The sequence below is a fragment of the Carassius gibelio genome, chromosome A4 (genome assembly GCF_023724105.1).
Source record: "Carassius gibelio isolate Cgi1373 ecotype wild population from Czech Republic chromosome A4, carGib1.2-hapl.c, whole genome shotgun sequence".
NCBI classification, from domain to species: Eukaryota; Metazoa; Chordata; class Actinopteri; order Cypriniformes; family Cyprinidae; genus Carassius; species Carassius gibelio.
The window spans coordinates 30,100,174-30,120,714 of NC_068374.1; the positions used below are offsets into that span (position 1 = coordinate 30,100,174).

At 35.4% G+C, this 20,541-nt stretch overlaps 1 protein-coding gene across 2 annotated transcripts; it reads right to left on the reverse strand.

The window, feature by feature from the left end:
• Positions 1-1,524: 1,524 nt before the first annotated feature.
• On the reverse strand, positions 1,525-16,271 carry LOC127976499 (synaptotagmin-10-like). 2 transcript variants are annotated; one of them, XM_052580951.1, is made up of 7 exons: positions 15,983-16,271; positions 13,922-14,384; positions 10,427-10,988; positions 7,241-7,361; positions 5,172-5,343; positions 4,559-4,688; positions 1,525-4,251 (listed from the first exon to the last, which is right to left on the reverse strand). In XM_052580951.1, exons 1-7 carry the CDS (start codon positions 16,167-16,169, stop codon positions 4,180-4,182), a joined length of 1,707 nt encoding a protein of 568 aa, XP_052436911.1. In that variant the 5' UTR covers positions 16,170-16,271; the 3' UTR covers positions 1,525-4,179. The 2 variants fall into 2 exon arrangements, with proteins under 2 accessions (XP_052436911.1, XP_052436918.1); XM_052580958.1 differs by having other exon boundaries at positions 15,968-16,246.
• Positions 16,272-20,541: the final 4,270 nt, after the last annotated feature.

Sequence of the window (20,541 nt, forward strand, 5' to 3'; positions counted from 1 at the left end):
TTTGACAGTAAATATCCCTAAATATCCTTTGCAATGACTGTCTGACTCAATCCAGTTCCTCTTATATCATGATATTCCTCTTAGCTCATGATAACAAGATGTAAGCTCAACATTAGGTCCAATTGGTTTTCTGCCATCTCTTTCCCCAGCAAACCAAGTGGACTGCAAACCATTGAGGCAGACGACTCTTTGATAACCGCAGAGATGAAAGAAATGGCAGTTGCCTGTCAGCCTGATCAAGGTTTTCTTAGGTGCGCCATTCTTTTGATGAGGCACCTTTTAGCAGTCCAAGGCTCAGAGGTAAGATAGAAAGCAACACCTCATTCACCAGCATCTCCTTTTTTGTGTTAAGCATGCTTTTTATTCTTCAATACATGCATCATCTGACTGGTGCTTCTATCTTCTCTTTTAGCCATTTGGCTCTGGTTTTTTGCTTAATGCATCCTTGATGTGGGTCAAACTCATGTCTCCGAACATGAATTGTTCACAACTGCTTCTTCACAGCCATTACATTTTGAGATTTTTTTTGTAATGTCTATCATTTTATAGTGATTCCAACAAAATAAGAGACAGAATAGGGGCTTTTCTGCATATTGTAAAGGTATTTTCCACTTAAAGATGATCAAATATGAGTTAGTTTGACAAACCGCTGAAATGTCTTGCCTTTCATCTCCTTAATAGGCTTGAGGTCTTTCTTTCTCGTGCTCTCGCTCTCTTTCCCACTCTGTCTGTGTCATTAATTATTAAACATGAGGGAAAGCCTAATTACCTCTGAACAGTGTGACACCATTAAGTAAATTGTCTGAAAAATTGGTACAGCGCAGGGCACAGAGCTTTCTCTCTCACTTGCTGCTATCTGAAAGACATGCTTCATCTCTCAGAAGATACAGTGTCATACTCAATGGACCATTTTCTACTTCATCCATACTTAGTCGCCATTTCTGAAATTGACAAATGTGAAAAGCTTCAAATGTGGAATATATCTGTGTACATTTTTAGTTTAAAAATGTATATTCTATAATAAGTTATATAATAGAATAATCTCATAATATTTCATATGCATGGAATTGAAGTCTAGAAATGATAATTGCAAGCAGGGCTTTTATGGTAAAATTAAACCCATATACATTTACATTAACAAGTTACATAAACTGATATTGAATAAATAACTAAATACATTTTAGATAATTTCTTATTTTAATTTATTTTAACTTGATGAGCAAAAACTAAAACAAATAAATGAAATAAATTAATAAAAATGTGAAATATCAATAAAATCTATATAGACTAAAAAATAATAAAAATGACAAAAACTACAAAATTGCTAATACTACTAAAATGAAAATGAAAAATAAAAATAAAAACTGATGCAAAATATTTATACAAAATTGAATAGCATCTCAGTGATGCTAAAATAACACTGGCTGCAGATGCTCTGTGTAATAATTTTCTAGCCTTTTTTTTTTTAAGTTGACACTCTAAGCAATAAAACAACAATATATACAACAATTGTAAAATGCACTTTGACAATTAAGAATTTATTTAGTTAAAATACATTTGAAACATCCAGTAAAATTATATTTCAAATATTTACTGCATTTGTTTTTTTGCTTTGTTTTTTTTTTTTTTTTCATTACAAAAGTTATCACAAACTGTACACATCATAACAACATACACAGCGATCGTTTTAGTTGTCAGGTGCAAGTATGACAAAGAATGACTGAGAAGCAGGTCATCAATAGCAAGAACAAGAAGTCACCTCAAATAGTTGAGTGCTAATCAAAACAGTTGTACAATTTTTAGAAGCCATTACACAATATATGCAAATCGTGTATAAAGTTATTCAAGATCACGAGCCCATAGTACAAACCAATCACCAAACGATCCATAGAAATGCACTTTAACAACATAATAAATCAAAGAAATCCTCAATTATATATACACACTTGAAATGAAATAAAAAATTATACCTCTCAGTAATAATAGGAGTTTAAGTTTCTAAACAATGTTTAATGTACTGGTATCAGCATGCTACAAGAATACATCATCTTTGTTCTATCACATCGACCGAGCTCTGGGGCAGAAGCACTGTCTTGTGCAAATTAATGTTAACAGTACACAGCCATTTGTGTAATTGCCATCATTGTATTATTACTTAATGGACACACCAGAATACAGTCAGAAATCCCAATCATGAGGGTCCAACTTTAAAACATTAGGTGTGCAATATTATATGTGTACCATATTATTTGCATACCGACTTGATATATGCTGGATGTGTTCACACAAAGAATACTAAACTTGACCACATGGCTACTAATCATCACGCAAATTTCACTCAGATGAAAAGTAAATTAAGTTTCTCTATTGTCCATCCATTTTTAAATTACCAGAAAGCGGATGCTTCATGAATTGTACCTAATGTTTGCGCAGTTGGCAGTGTTCCACCTCTATTTTTGCAGAAAAAAATAAAATAAAAATCTATCACGTTAATTGCTTTTGATGTTATTAATTCTTTGAAAATTACGACAATTCATTCTTGACCCCCCCTAAAGGAAGCTCATCATCTTCATTTTATTTTTATTGTTAATGACACATCAACACTGATTTCCTTTTGAATGTCATCTGAAGTCTTGGGAGTAATTGATCTGCATATAGCATATTTTCGCTAATATTCGCCTGATGGAATTATTTATAGCATCTTAACAGAATTGCATGCAACTTTCCAACAGCGGGATCTCTCTGCATGTGCCAGACACCATTAAAAGTTAATTTACTTGTCTAGTTTTACAAACACAATCAGAATGTTTTTCAAGTTTAAGAGTTTTAGGAATGGTAAAGGAACAATTTTTTGGTTGCAAGCAGTGAAATTTAATAATACATCAATAACTCTAGGAAATGAGAACAGGAGTGGGATGATTGTTTTTAGATTTGAGAATTTAATGTTCGGTAAGATTTTCATGTATTTAAAGATAATATCAATTTATATCAACATTATTCTGCGTGTTGATGATATTGGGAGCAATCAACAATTTTATCCAGTTTGTTTTTCTTCTCAAAAACGACTACAATAAAACATGCTACATTGGCTACTGTTGATTTTGACCATAATTTTCAGTATATGCTTTCTAAGAATTTTTTTTTAACACCTAATTATTTGGTATATTATGACAGCTCTTAAGTTAACTTTCAGTGCTTGCTAAATTTGATAAACACATCAATACCTTCATGAAGCTTCTTATCCTCTTATCCTATATACATATATTATTTTTAAAGCTGAATTATTTTTTATACATTTTCCATTTATTTACCAACTTTGAGACGTTCAAGTATAATGAGCACATCATTAAATTATAATATGTGATTAAATTTAATGTTTATACCTTAAAATCAGTGTTACAACAGTTTTATTAACATGAAGTTTTTAAAAGCATCAATTAAGGAGCAAATGATGTCAGTCAGTAGATTTGTTATTTATGTATTGTAAACATGCTTTGACAATGCTTTCTCCTTCATAATGCCCCTCAGAGTCATGATGACAAACTCTAGAAAGAAGATCTATCTTTGCTCAGTTGTAGACTTTTGACATCTCAGCATATTAGCTGATATAAAGAAATGTTAAGCAACTGTAAAGTATAGACATATTACAGTCTTGATAAATAATTGTAACAATGTTGACAACTTCATTGTTCTCCATTTGGTCTTGTATGAATGTACTGCATACCAAACAGGTCTTGATTTCATATTCAAACACCTCTTTATTTTCACTCCCCTGACCCTGCATTAAATGTGTCAAATATTTTCACCAGACAGGGGAATATGTATCTGAAATGTTTAAGAATACGAAATTATAAGCACTCTCTTTTAATGTGTCTGTAAAATTTCAAGGAATCATTATACTGTCAAACAGCAAGAGGCGTAACATTTTTTTTTTTTTTTACTCTCAGCTTCAAAGTGACCTGAAAACTATTGTTTTAGAAGCCCATAAACTCAGCACCATTAAAACAAAATGTCGAAGAATCAAATACTTGATTGGGTCTGTAGCAGGGATACCAGTATTGATTAGTCATTTTCTAAATAAAAAAGCAACGTTACAAGCTACAACTGGAGAAAAATATACCCTATTAATTATACAAACCAAATGTGTTTTGCAGTTAGATTTGTGTGGACTCCAGGATGTTAAGGGGTCTGTGAAGGTTTTGGGGATGGACATGATCCTTGACTCTCAAAACTGGATGCTCTTCCTGGCCACTGCAGGGACAGATAATACCAAAATATCAAGTAGTTTACGACATATTATACTTAAATGCACTTGGCAAATGGATCAGAATAAGCCCAAAGTACAGATATTTATTGCATTAGGTCCATTGCAAATATATAATATTTGATTATTAATTAGTTATTGAAAAAGAAAAAAAAACTCATATTCAGTAAATCCCACAAAATAAAAATAATATACATAAAAGCCATAAAAAAAAATCACATAATGCAAAACACTTTTCCTATAGGGCAAATGACAGCTGGTTCCTGCTTTCTGTTCAGATTCCTAGTTTCTCACCTCACAAAGTGCATGCCAGTGGGTGATGGGCTTGCGTGGGTAAGCTAGCATCTCGTTCCAGTGGTCCCTCCCAAGCCCCTCCGCATCTGGCCCTGCCCTACACACCCCTATCACTTCATTGTGTCCAACTCTGAAAGAGAAACACAACATAAGACTTGTTTTAGAAACCGTTTGCAGTGACGTTAGCTAGCTATCTCAGGACAGAAAGTATGTGCATCCAGATAAAAAGACTAAGGAAATCAGAGGAAATATTATACTTGATCAACAGGACCTTTGTATAAATGGTCCCACATCCACCCACATATATATTTACTCCTTATTGGTTGAGGAATGTTTTGATGCCATAATCTGCCCTTAATTATAGTGTAGCTGTCTGATTTAATACATTTACACAGCAGTGTTTACAAGAGCAGACTGAAAGATCGCCATTAAGATGTTTGCTGCCAATATTTGAATAACAACTGCCAAGCATGAGTGGTTTCCTGACATAGTATCTGACTTAATATTATAATCATCATCATTATCATCTTTCATGCCGGAATAATTAGTCTTCAGTATGCTATGAATTCGTATGGTCACAGTTTTGATATCATCCAAAGGAGCAAGGACTGACCTGTCGTAATCCATCACCGTGATCGACAGGCTGACCTGCTCCACATTCTCAGGTGGGATGTCGAAAATGATGGCCTCATTATAGACAGGGTTGAGTGTGTTCTTTTTGGTGGTCGTCTTCCGCTTCTTCAGTCTCCGACCATCACATATGAGGGAGACTTTAACATATGGATCTACGGAAAGCAGCAAAGTGAATGTGTCTGAATCTTTTCAGATCCGTAACACAAAGAGTAAAGCTTTTTTCCAAAATCAAACAGACCTAAATAATAGTTTATGCATGGAAGAACATAGTTTTATTTGCATTTATACAACAGTTCTTTCTGGTTTTGGAATCTAATTGGCTGAGAGCCATTTCCAACAGTGTGATATTCAGAATCCGACCATTTCAATGTTTGTACCACTCCGCTTGCAGTATTTCTCATGGTGGTTCATTTGTGCCTTTGTAACACAATATCACACCCGGAGCAATGCAATATGACTGTATATTGGCACGGCTGTAAGGTAATCACAGCATGCTGATATACAGCCATACTGCATTGCTATGAGTGTGATATTGCTCACTTTAATTTATTTTCTTTTTAGCTGTCTTAACCTATGTTCTGCTTGCGATTTGACAGACCCCACGGATATTTTAATATCTCACCAAATGTACTTAACATTGATGTGTCTAGCTGATGGTTTATGAGAACTCATACATAAACAAAATGTTAACCTAATAACATGCATCAAGTGTCCTCTATAAAAAAACTGTATATCTTTTTGGGGGTTTGCAGAGACCTAAGGCATAAACAAAATGCAATTAATTTTCACATTTCTTCTGATTGACTGAAGAAAGAAACTTCTGCCTGTAGTTTAATTGGATTTATTTTCCTACAATACATTTTTGCAGGGGCGTAGAATTGGAGGACTTGTCCCTACCAATATCCAGCAAGTGCCAAACTGTCCCCAGCAATAATTTTGTTCAAACAATTAAATATATGTATGTTTAGTATTGTAATTTCGGACGCATTTCAATTCAAGACAGCAGTTCAAATAAAAGTTCACTTCAGGAATTAACAAAGTTGCATCGATGAGTTTGACGTTTTGAAGGTGTTTGACAAAACAGAGCAAATGAAAAGAGAAAGCGCAATAAATGGCTATTATTAGCTCCCTATATAAAAGCATATGGACAGAAAAAGGTTGTGCGGTAAGACACACAATCTTCCAGTCTAGGATAAAGTCATTATTAGTGGATGAGGAGATACCCCCTGGCAATGTAAAGCGCTTTCAGTGTTTAGAAAATGTGCTATATAAATGTAAATGCAGTTCAATCAGATGCGCATTAAAGGTGTTTTTTTTTTTTTTTTTTTTTTTTTTTTATACAGCGGAGTAAATAAGAATTAGAATAATCCTGGGACCAATTTGATTCATTTTTAAATACAGTGATGCGTGATAAAGACAACCAGCACTCTGATGCTGATGTTGTTGGTTCACAAAATAACAGCTGTGTAATCATTGTCTGTTAAACATACTTAAAAAAACGTGTTTAGGAGTTATGAATATGTTGGCAAACATAAGCTATAGTTGAAGACTTTAGGTGACATGAAACTGTGATAAAAGGTCTATCAAAACAGTAAAAATGAATGGGTGTTGGGGGTACTTGGGTTTACTGTATGTCCCCACCAATTTCAAAAGCAAACCTACGCTCTTGCATTTTTGTATTTAAAACCTTAATATATTGGATACTATTGACATTTTTTTCAAAAGTGCATGTCTAAATTGTGATTTGATTGATTATTTAGGTTTCAACAGTTTCTGTAAATAAGGAGAGAACTGATTCAAAAATTCCAATTATTATTTTCACTTTCATTGGAGTTTCTAAATCAGGGGTGTCTAATCCTGCTCCTGGAGGGGCACTAATATGCAGAATTAAACTCAAATCCTAATTAAACAAAGCTAATCAAAGTCTTTAGGATATTAGCAAATATTTTGGGGTAGGCAGGAGCTAAACTTTGCAAGGAGCAGGTTTGGAACCCCAAAGCATAAAGACAGTACAATTGTGAGGGACAGAAAATGAGGGTTAACACTGACCAGAGTAGCCGGTTATGTCCATGGCTTTCAGATTGCGACATTTGATGACGGTGAGGGTCATGCGTCCAGCCGTGGGAAGATAGCAAAGAGAATACATAATTTCACCCAGATCAACACTCTCCTGAAAGAAAGAAAGAAAGAAAGAAAGAAAGTAAGAAAGAAAGAAAGAAAGAAAGAATATTGTATATATATTGTAATACATATGAGTATGAGTCTTTCTCGAGAGAGCACTTCATGCGACTGCAAACAAAATCGTTATCGACTGACTCTCCAAATAGACTTTTATTTGCCTCGTCAACAACAACATAGCTTGGGAGATATTGGACTAATGTTTGCTCATCAGGTTTAAACAAAGCCTTATTCTATATTAAATCTGTAAAAACTTCAGGGAGAAAACAACTACACAGTTGTGGAAAGAAATATGACTTTTCTAATAAAGCAAGCATTTTCCAGAAAGACATTAAGACTTTCATAACAGCTGTGTTTGTGTGCGGAAGCGTTTCTGGGGGATGTATAGTTTGGGTGGCTGGTTCCCGTGCGATTAAATAACTCAATTTTGAAAGAGACAAATCTAGCTTCTCTGACCTTTACTAGCTTTCCAGAGGTGGTAAAGATTATTCTAAAAGGCCCGTGTGTATTTTGCTATTTACAGCCCTTCAGTCCTGGAATAAGACAGCAATAATTGCTTCAAAGGCAGCTACAAATAATTATTAATCTGTCAAGTAACAATATAAATGTCTTTACTGTCACTCATTATTTCTGACAAAGCCATGCAGTTGCCCATAATTGACAAGATTATATCCCAACACTGATTATATATCAAACAGATGTGGTACCTCCTCTGTTGTATTATGATGTCAGATCCCTTTCTGTCACATCCTATCCCCTCCTCTGACTGCTCTTGTTATCCACACCACAACTGTTGAATACAGAGAGCCACTGGCTAGTTCTGGAGTCACATCTACGATCAGCATCTATGTCCAAAACAATTCACAAATCTTTTTGGGGCAATAATACCCTTCCTGTTTTGACTGGCCAGCTTCCCCTCCTCCAGATCTGAATGGCCTTGTGCCACAGTAGCAATGTGCTCCAAAAACAGAGAACAAAATTAGACCTTCAAACGTCAGCTAAAGATAAAATAGAGGGGTTCAATGTGCAGGCGGAAGTGTATAGGAGCAGGGCTGCAATCTATGGCTCCGACTATTTTAGGAATTGAGAGTTACTAGCTTCTTTCCGCAGTTGGGGGCCTTAGAGCAGCTGGTCTGGTTCTGAGAGTCAGTTTTTGTCCCTAAAGGGCAGTTGTAATACTCTTATAATGGAGCACAACAGGTCGAAATCTCTCCACTGCCTTTCCAACACTAAACATCAATACTTCAGAATTGTAGCTATGAGGCAAAGCAATAGTTGTTGAAGAGATGAGAAGGAAATGGCATGAGAATGATCCAAATGTTAGAAAATACAACATAAGTGCTTTGACAGACACCGAAATGTGCATCCCTGTCAAGCAGACAACAGAGAAATGAATAAATATGCTGAAAACAACACAATGAGGAAATTAATGAGCCTGAAAGAGAATGATGCATCAAATAAGTAGGAAGACGCAATTGCGTTTCCCAAACAGGAATGACTCATTACAGATTCTCTCTGTGGTGAACAAAATGAAACGCTGTCACCACTTACTTTGTCTTTGAAGCAGGAAGGCAGAGGGAAGTCATTGTTAAATGCATCTGAATCACTGTAAGTGAGGTGAGTGTGACAAACTATGCCTTTCACCTCTACACATCATCTAGCAATTTGACAAGTCAGTAATGTAATAATATATAATATAACGTCAAACTTGTTTGCATATTACCACTTAAAAAGGTTTTAATGTTTGAGGTGCTGTGAGATATCATAGATTCTGAACTAAGTGCCCAAACCTTTTTCTTTACCTAACCTTTACAACCTTTTTTCTTCAGATATTTAGTAATATAGTATATGCCTATGATAAGGCTAAATACTTTTATATTATTCAAACGCTATCTATTAAAGGGATAGTTTATCCAAAAAGAAAAAAATATATATTATAATTTACTCACCCTCATGTTGCTTCAAACCTGTATGACTTTATATGTGAAATACAAAATAGGATATTTTGAAAAATGTCTCGTGTTGCAGTCCATACAATGAAGGTCAATGAGTGTCCACTGGGGTTGTTTTGGATCCCATTGACTACTATAATAATAACATATTATAAAAATATTATGTCATATATGTTATATGAACAAAAACGGTTATAACATTCTTTAAAATATATTCTATTTACCGAAGAAGAATGGAAGTCACAATGATTTTGAATGGCATGAGGGTAAGTAAATGATGACTGAATTTTCATTTTGGGTAGAACTGTTCCTTTTATAAGAGCTGTCCTTAAAAATCCCTCATAAATAACATGACTGGTGCGGTTACATAAGCTCTGATATATTAACTGAGGCGTAGTGAGTGGGATTCATTATCATGTAGGCCAATCTGACTAAGCAACCTAAAAAAATACTACAGAGGAAACTGTTTATGTTCCTTTGACCTAAAAATGTACTGCCAATAACATTTCTTATTGTAGTCTGCAGTCAGTGGGACGGTAGAACAAACTCAATTCCACACCTGTTGGATTAGTCATGGCTGTCGTTTGAAGGCTCTGGCTTGATAATCATGCTTCCTGTGCTGTGGCTCTGGAAACTGGCAAGTGTATCTATATTTGGAAGGGGTATGTGGGTGCCCTGAAAGGGTGACTCAGTTTGCCGATGAGTCTCCCCTACACCTAGCTTTACATAACAGATCAATCTATCCGTTAATGAGACCTCCACATATGTGCAGTCAGTTCCCCTTGAGCTCTGTTTCACTGAAGAAGTATGTGACCAGTTAGTACATATGTGAATACAGCTGTCCTTGTACTTCTTTTCATCCATTTGTTCGTTTATTTTTCAAAGAAATTTTTGTCAAGTTTGTATTCATTAAAGTTATGTTTCCTAAAATTCAAATTATACTTCCTGTTTGCCACCTTAACTCAAATTCAATACAAATTTAATTAGAAAGACATTCCCAATTGAACTCTGAATGGTGGACAACGATTCCAAAAATATGGTCTAATTAAGGTATCAGAGGAAAGTACTGGTTATGGCCTTTGTTTTCTATATGGACTGTACTTACTGTAGTTGCAACAAGGATGTCCTTCCAAACCACAGCTTCGCGTGATAGGTCAGAGAGCTCAAACAGGTTATCAACCACCACCTCACCGATCATGTCATGACTCGTAAAGCGGTCAAAATCGAACACGCTGAAGTGCAACTTGCGATTGCACAGCTCACTGTACTCCACAGGGAAGCAGAATGTCTCGTCGAACGTGGGGTTAAGCGTCTTGCGGTGGACCCTCGTCTGAAACTTCTTTTTGCGCTCTGGAAGCAGGTAGATCTTCACGTAGGGGTCAGAGGTTCCTGTGAAGTCTTTGGCGGGCAGGTCCAGGGCCTTTAGAATGCGAACCACTAGAGCTTGTTCCTCGTAGTCGTAGCTGAGGGCAAAGCTCAGCTTGCCGCACGTCTCTACCGGCTCCTTGGCGCCCTCTTCAGAGTCCACAGACTTCTGCTTGTACAGCTCAGGTTTGATACGACCGATACTGACTGTAGACGACTGGCGCACAGGTAGAGTGTCCATGGTGAAGTCCACACTGGTCACATTCATCTGCCGCGGAAGGTGTCGGCGGAAAGAATTGTGCCTATAACAAAAGAGAAGAACTTTATTGCTACTTATGAAAAAATTTATCAAAATATTTTGCAGTTACTAATGGATCTTCTGTAGTAAAAGGGTGCCATCAGGATGAAAGTTCTAACATCTGATTAAAACAACACAGTCCACCAGTTAACCAGTTGTTGTTTTTTTACAAACGTGCAGATTTTTTTCTTCACAAGATGTTAACTGATGGACTGGAGTCATGTGGATTACTTGTGGATTATTGTGACGGCACCCATTCACTGCAGAGGATCCATTTGAGGAAGTGAGCAAGTGCTAAATTTGACCAAATCTGTTCTGATGGGAAAAACCTTGTCTACATCTTATGGTCTGAGTGTGAGTTAGTTTTCAAGGCAAAATGTAATTTTTTGGGGAAATAGTAGCAAGGTTCCTTTTAGATAGTTACTCCCTAGCACTTAAGTATGGCATGTTCTTCTTTGATTTCATTTTTAGCAACCTTTATAATGTAGGCTTGACAATATTTCAATATCACAATAGTTAGACCTGGATCTTTTTTACTAGAAAACCTATTTTCAACACTCATCATGACTCATGAGGAAATCATAGTTCTTTACTTATCCTTGGTGTTTCCTAGCAACTAGCACCTTTAGGACGATGACAACAAACATATGACAATGACAGCATGATACGAAAAAGTGATGTATTATATAATTTAACATAATTAACTTCTGATATATTAATCATAATATTTACCAAATGTTAACATTTTTTCCCCCTTATAAGTCTGGAAAAAATAAGCTCTCTCTCTTTAGTTTGTCCAACTCTTGTCTGTCACCTGCATGTTTGCTTTACATTACACCTTGCAATTTGCACAAACATCCTGAAACAATGCAATGATGAATTGAAGATATAATTAACTACTGTCTTTGGATGTTTGGAAGATCACTTCTTTTTTATTAGCACATATACCTGTCAGTCACCTGTTGCAAAATAAACTAAAACCTATTCACTACATGAAATAAAACCTCTCTACTCATTGATTTTGGTTCATGCGAGCTATCTAACAATAGTGTTTATCTAATTACAGCAAAAGTAAATTTTTGAAGGAATGGGCATCATGCTCATCCATGGTTAAATTAATTGTACATACTTCAATATAACATTGTAACTATAGCACAATAGAAACAGACCTGAATTCCAGCTGAGATAATAAATGAATTTAATGGATATTTTTTGCTTTATATGTGGAAAAAAGTATGTAATTTCTTACTGCACTTAATGGGTTGTGGCTGTGAGTCAAATCTTCGAAATAAGCACTTGAGGCATTGTAAAACAATAAGGAGTTACATAATAATAACAATTCACATATCTTCAGTTTCTTCTCCAGAAAACTAAATGATTAAAAACCTACAATAGTGCATTAACTCATTAAAAATAGTTTAACTTGATCTTCTTCACAACATAGTTCTGCTCACTTTAGTGATCAACCGACCATGAAATGACCATTTCAAAGAAACTAGCTTCACATTTAGCATTTTTAAAGTCTTTTGAAGAAGGTTTGCCATTATTTCAAGGCATACAGTATCTGCCTCTTTATTTATTTTATTGTTTTATTAATATTAGAAGTGAAACTCGAATCCATGTAATGTATTTCCAGATAAGTTAATATTTATGAAATGACAGAAGAATGGGGGGAGGGGGATGTGTCAACCCAAGTAGAGCCAGCCAGTCTTTCACTATGACCTTTCAGTAGCTTTACCTAACCTTTTTTTGCACCCCATCAATGTGCACCCCATCAAGGACACCTTATTTGTTAAAGCACGTTGAAGTTTTTGATGACAGTTCTGTGGCGTATCAACAATGGATTCCATGTAAATCTGAGCACAGCTGTTCCTCACCTCTCCAGTCGGGCAAACGGTCACAGCATGTCAGGGCTATTGCGTGGCAACACTAATTACATCCCTGCTCTCTTTAAACACGGTTCCACGTGAAACAAAGTGAAGAAAAACTGATTGTTTAATTGCTGGGGTCATGTAATTCTGTTGCCATGGCAATGTGACTCTAGGGCTCTGATTGGTGAGCTATAGTGATTAATGGGCATATGCAGCAACCAGGAGATGTGCCATCACACATCAACAGGGTGAATATGTAAAAATAGAGTTTTGATAATAATTACAAAGAATAAAAAAAAACTATTTTATTCCTTAATTCCTTTTATTTGGATATATATATATATATATATATATATATATATATATATATATATATATATATATATATATATACATATATATATATATATATATATACATATATATATATATATATATATACATATATATATATATATATATATATATATATATATATATATATATATATATATATATATATATATATATATATATATATGGGTATATATATATATCCATCTATTAGTATATATAGAAGCATATATTTTACATATATTGTTTAAATAACATTTAAAGTAGTTACTTTGTAATAATGTAAATATTTTAAAATGATACTGTATAGATTTTTTTGTAGTATAAATAGATGTTCAGTAACAGAAAATGTTTTTCAAAATGATTTTTATTATAAATGCTGGTGCAGCTTAGGTTGTTTTATTTCTAGCTGGAAGGCAGCCATGAAAAACATAATTCTGGATATCTCATAAATGAAAAAACAGCTGCTCTGTCATTTGCTGCATTCAAAGGCAGTGATCAAACCATTCGGTACACGTTTATCATTCAGTAAAGGCATCCCTTTATAAGCATATCCTCTCAATTATACCAAGCATATATATATATTTTTTTTACTTAAGTTATTTACTCAAGTGGCAATAATGAAATGATTAACTCCCTTCTGTAGTGTCATACAATGTGCAATCCAGCATCAAAAGTAGATCTCTATGTACTGTACTTTACCATGCAATTGGCATTCAGATGTGTGCATCACCTGGAGGATGATGTAGGTTCAGTGGTCTGCCTCTGGATTTTGGCCTGCTTGCTCAGATGGTTATGCAGGGCCTGCTGCACCTCAGCAGGTATGTCTGGTGATGTCTGGCTGATCTTCATGGCTGCCTCCAGAATCTTAACCGAGCTGCGCCCATTGACCTTCACTTCTGGTACCTTCCTCTTCTTATCGTTCTCATCCTCATGCTGGATTTGCGATGGCTGCCTTCCCACAGTTCCAATTGCCTTGGCCTCAGGATGAGGAGAAACGGAACGAGTCACCGGAGGTCGGGCTGGGGACAGGGGAGCCTCAGGCAGCACCTCCAGCCGGCAGCTGTCAGCATTGGATGAGAGCGCCTTGCTTCTCCAAATGGGCCAGCACAGCTTCCAAAAGACAAAGAGAGAGACTACCAAAAGGGCGAGCCCACAGAAACCTACGACCACAGCTAGGAGACTTACAGAGATGTCTACAAGCAACAAGAGGAAGAGAGAGAGAGAGAGAGAGAGAAAAGAGGCAAGATTGGAAGGAGAGTGTGTTGAGGAGATTGTGAAGAACAGAAGGTGAGGGGAAAAGGAGACGAGGACAGGAGAAAGAGATAAATGATCACCAGACAAGCAGACAGAGAGCACCAGCAACAATAAATTATGCATGACAGACAAACAGGAGAAAGAGGGAGAGAGAAAAAGAAAAGAAAGAGAGGGCAAGGTATAAGAAAAAGAAGACTAAAAATGTGCTTGTTTAGTAAAGCAGAGATTTGAGTCATTTTACTCCCCATTTTGGTGGTCCATGCAACCAAAGAATAAAAAAGTTGTTTCACAGGGACTCAAAAAACTTAATTTAAAAATGTTAATTATCTCAGTCACAATTTTGATGCTAAAAGGTCTCTGAATGAGTGGCACTGTTGAACCTACATATGTGTCCAACAGGTGCAAGAGTTTCCGCTACTTAGTGCACTGCACAGTGCAACACATAATTATAGTTGATTGCTGTATCATGAAGAGAGTTTTAGCACCATCCTGCTAATGGTGCTACTAACCAATAAGAAATGAGCTACAGAGATGGACTTTTTCTCATACATGACCACTTCCCTGAAAATTTAAGAATATGATTATAAAAATATATTGATATCATTTGCATCAGCATTCTGTCATGTAATTTTATTTCTGGCTTCTGATACACATGGCCATACTTCATTGTGAACCTTATTCCCCACTCTTTGCAGTATAGAACATCTTGTGCTGTCTGATGTTTCAAGAGACTTTAAAGCCTATGTCACTTGTAGCTCTGTATTTAATTTCGGTTTGCTCTGGACTTCAGGGTTAAAACAAATATATTGACCAAGATTTCCACAATAAATGAATGCACAAAACATTCATGGATTGCATTAGTGTTACTCATCCTAGTAGTGTGGTGCTGTAGGTTGCACACTTAATTGAATAGGGATACGTTTTTGGCAAAAAAAAAAAAAAATATATATATATATATATATATATATATATATATATATATATATATATATTGAAACATGCAGATTTTGTAGATCAAATATATGCGTTATTCACTTGTAGTAGGCTACTTACATTTATTTACTACGTTTTATCGGAGAAAACTAGCGAGTTTTTCATGCAGTATTTTTTTTACGAAACGTCTGACGCAAGAAATGTTACACCAAAAAAAGAAAAGTACTTCAGGCACTAATATTTTAAAGTTCTAATATGTACCATTTAGAGGTTAATGGTGTATCTACACACATGTGTATCTTGCAGCATTTGTACCTTACTATAAACCGGCCCAGTGAAATAAAACTGAAAACGAATAGTGTTGCCAATTTCTAACTTTTTGCTCACTGAAAATCAACAAGTGGAACCGTCTGCCAGGGTAATGGATGATTTCAGGTAATGTTAAGAATGTTTCTATAACCGTGAACAAACTTTTCAAACTTTCAGCGATCTTCCTCGGCGCGCTCGTGTGAGCGTGCCTCTCTAACTAAAGTTCCAGGGGAAATATGTTTGTGAGAGGATAACAAAACATCGTTTAGGTTACATTTACCTGAACTTCCTTTACCTGGTATGTTGCTCTCCAGTGGAAATATATCCGCGCATTTCTCCCGGTCGACGTGCCCGGCGAGGCACAGCTCCGTCACTATTTGTATAGCCCTTTGGCACAGGCTGATGCCGTCCTCTGTGCGGACATTCATGTCTTTCCTATTAATCCATTGTATGTTGGACGCTGCGTGAGGGCGAGGGTTCATTGGGCCACCATGTGAGCTGCTAAGCGCAGCTGATGCATAAGGGAATGGAGAGAGAGTGATGCATCTAAGTCCATGTCCTCCGCGCAAAGGCGCACCAGATTCTTTGGCGCGGGGAAACATTGTTAGGGGCATTTCTACACTGCCCAATCGGAGACACGCGTTGTCTAGAGAGGGAGGAACATAAATAGAACGCAAAATATACATTATGTTCTCATTATTTGAGGGAAAACAAGTTCTTCCAATGGAACATGCTTTTTCTTTGAGAATGAGCTGTAAGCAAACTGCACTGTATGCAGTATGATGTTTATTTCTATTTTATATGAATATATGCATCCTATACATGACCACTCATTGCTTCATAATTTTTTTTTTTATTGTACTTGTATTTGCTTTAACTGTTCTACTTTAAAGCTCTTTGATAAAGTTCTGTGTAATAGTTCATTGAACGTATTTTTACTTTATTATCAATTATTTATACAAAAGGAGTTTACAAATGAATTGTAAACATTAATTTTCAGAGGTAGAAACAAGTCAGATATGAATAGACCTTGTATTTAATAGAACACGAGGTTTAATGAATGAGAGAACACTATGTGCTTGACTCAGTGCTGCTCATACAGTCTGACAATCTCCTTGACAACCAAACACAAACTGGGGAGCAGTAGAGGCATCATCCTCATGCAGACCCATGTGTATGTGGCTTTGCCCTGTAAGACCATCGACTTCAGAGAATGCGCTTGTCTCACTAAACACATGGACATAGTTTTGCCTGGTTGATTTATACAGGCAGACTGGATATAGAACAAAAGTTTCTGGGTTCAATCAAAACCCTGACTGACCCAGTATGTAGCAGATCTTTTCTGAATAAGTGACCGCAATTGAAAATCTCCACATAGTTGTCTCTGCAGTTTATTAATATTATTATTAATGTTTCTAACATATTTAATTTAATCACGAATTTAATATCAGTGTGGATTCCATTTCATTGTTCCTGTGCCACTGAGATGTGAATAAATAAATAAATAAATGGAAGTAATCAAACTGTTTTCCGATTAGTTTAATGTAATCAACATTTTCTTTGCAGTTTATGCATCCTTGAGTCTCGCTCCTGTTCTATTTGGATGTGACCATTTTCTTTCCTAATGCATTTGTTGAACACAATAACAGTGTAATGCTATAAGAAAAACGTGACCTGGTTTCTTAGAGGTGTGTGAGTGTGTGTGCACGTGCCCTGTGCTGGGAATATCTCTTTCCAGGAATGACAACCATGAAAATGATTGCCATCAAACAGTACTTACTCTCAGGCTTAAGTGGCATGTTATTCTCTCATGAAGTCTACTCAGTCTGCTAGCAATGGGGGCTGTCCGTGGTGCTGAAATGTAATTATAATAGGCTGTACTTACAGCTAAGAGCCACTATTGTGCTGGATAAAGTTCAGATGAATGTTAATGTGCAAGAGCTAATGTAATAAATGCAGCACTTACAAATATTTTGCTCATATCAGCATAGATAAATTCAGGTCTCTTACCAAATTTAGGAATAAATGCAGGTATTTTAGCACATTTTAGGAATATTTCACCCAAAAAAAAAAAAAATTGCTGATAATTTACTTAACCTCAGGCCATTCAAAATGTAGATGAGATTTGGAGAAATTTAACATTAAGTCACTTGCTCACCAATGTATCATGTGCAGTGAATGGGTGCCGTCTGAATGAGAGTGTAAACCACTGATAAAAACATCACAATACGCCACACTATAATCCATCACAATAATCCAATTGACATGACTCTAGTCCATTCTTTAACATCTTATCACGCATAAAGCTGTCTGTTTGTAGTAAACAAATCCATTATTGAGAATTTTTAACTTCAAACTGTTACTTATGGCTAAAATTGACTCATCTATCATTTTGGCAAGTGGAAAAAAGTTGTCTCATTAGAATCAGCACAGTTCAAGCACTATTTACAAGTTAAAACAGTATAAAACAATTATATAGAATGTCAGAGTATTTTTATTTGAGAGTACAACAAAAAATGGACTTTTTCCCTGGAGGAAGTGTTTTTTATGGATTATGGTTTCATATTTTGTCCAGAAGTGACAGTAAAAAAAAAAGCATTTACTGCAGAGTATTCATTGGTGAGCAATTGATGTAATGCAAAATTTCTGTAAGTATTTTCTGATGTAAAAAAAAAAAGAAAAAAAGAAAAGAAAATTAAGGTGCATTTTGGATGGCCTGAGGGTGAGATTTTTGGGTGAACTTTAACTTTATGATATAGTCAGTTATATTTGCATCATTCTCAGTAATAATACTGATAAGTATGAGAGACTAGTGCAGCTTCTGGTCATAAAATGTATTTATTTTTGAACCAACACCATTTGGCATATGTAAGAACAGAATGGCTGGTTCGGTTCAATAGGTCAGTCAAAACACTGTATTTATACAGCATTAAATAGCATGTGCAGATTCCATAACCTAAAATAATGACGAATATATTTAAGATAAGTAATGTCAATTAGCATTTCAATGATACGGTTCTTATGGCACGCCATTAAGTACAGACGCTCCCATGGCTCACATGTCCATAAACATCCATTAGAGCAGCAGGAAGATGCAGAAACCCAAATTACTCTTGTAACTATCTCTTTATTTACAGAGAAAATCTCACACTCTCGCCATGGAGGAAATATCACTTAGATTTGTTTTCATGACACTGAAAGCTATTTGGGAGATGAAACAGTAAAAACAATGTGCAAGGACTTGTTCTTAAATGTTGGCACATTTCAGGCATGTATTCTTGGGTTTATGAGGTACAGCAGTTTTTTTTTTTTTTTTTTATTATTCTTGATTTGTCTTAGCAATACTGCATCTATGTTCTGTCACTTCTTTAACTTCCAGTTTTTATCCTTTGTGCAATCATACTGTGTAATTAAGATATACTTCCTCACATGCTATTTTGTTGTAGCCAGAAAGGAGCAAGATGTTTTCGTACAAAGTATATGGTGATTGCATGTTAAAGCATATAATGTGTTTTATTTTGTGTTTAAATTCATAAACAGTATAAGAGGTTGCAAAACATTATATTTTAAAGGAATACTTCAACCAAAAATATTAATATAATAACTGCTGAATATTTTCTTACCCTAAGATGTAGATGACTTTGTTTTTAAATCGGAACAGAAATGTAGCATTACATCGCTTGTTTACCAAGGGTTCCTCTACAGTGAATGAGTGCCGACAGAATGAAAGTTCAAACATCTGATAAAAACATCACAATAATCCACAACATGACATCAGTTAACATCTTGTGAAGTGAAAATATTACTTGTGAATTATAATGGTTTTTATCAGTGCAGAGATTCCATTGGTGAGAAAGAGTTTTAATGCTAAATTTCTCAAAAACAAACTCAAAACAAGCTCATCTACATCTTGGATGCCCTGACAGTGAGTTAATATTCAACAAATTTTTATTTTGGGTAAACTACCCCTTTAAGTCATTTTTGTTTTGTGGTTCAAAGAAAGCATGCTGACCTTTAACTAAGTTAAATTCGACTCCTTGTTTCTCCTGCCACTAATTATAAGCTGTTGTTTTCCTTTAATCACATGGTTAACAGACAGTATCCTAGGGCCACTTGTATAATTTGCTACATCCTTTCTCATTCCTTGAAAGGTTAAATTAATTCTTCATCTGTGTTAAGGTTCATTGCCCAAGAATCCCATTGTAGGATTGTAAAAGTCACCCTTTTTAAAACCAAGTAACTGCTTACAATGATTTTTTTTAAAGATTATTTTCTGTATTTCCCTAGCTAGCTAGTACTAATTCAGTGACAAAAAGACAATAATGCATTGAATGTGCATTCCAGAAAAACTGTAAATACATCAGCAAAAACATGTTGTTCTCTTAGTATAACTGCTGCTTGACAATCAATAGAGGACCTGCATAAGCGCACATCACAAACACACTCTGAAATTGATGATCATCTTTTCACACACAAATACATTGTCATGCGCACACACATACACACGTCTAAAGATGAGCAGAGGTTTGTTAGAGCCTCATACCGAGCTGTTCTGAGTGATTACCTCTGCATGGCTAACCCGCTGGACACCCCCTGTGATTGTGAAGTCATTATTCATAAAAGAGGCGATTCTTGCATAACTACAGTAACAATTTCTTGTAGTGCATTTCTATCAGTCATGTTCTGATTTAAAAAGCTCAATAGCAATTGTTCAGTAGTGTTCGTTTTTTAATTTTATTTGAATGTGAATTCAGAATCTTTTTTTCAAATGCATATTATCATTTGCATCATTATTTTTATGCATTTCATCGTAATGTGTGTCCTGTAATGTATACGTCAAAGTCAAGTGTATTC

Bases quoted from the DNA above. Each gene is read 5' to 3' on its own strand.
- LOC127976499 (XM_052580958.1), bottom strand. From the start codon at position 16,169: ATGAACCCTCGCCCTCACGCAGCGTCCAACATACAATGGATTAATAGG. The intron at 14,385-15,967 runs GTAAATGTAACC...TGTTGCTTGTAG, and splicing joins ACCAGGTAAAGGAAGTTCAG to ACATCTCTGTAAGTCTCCTA. The intron at 4,689-5,171 runs GTCAGTCCTTGC...TTTCTCTTTCAG, and splicing joins ACGGTGATGGATTACGACAG to AGTTGGACACAATGAAGTGA.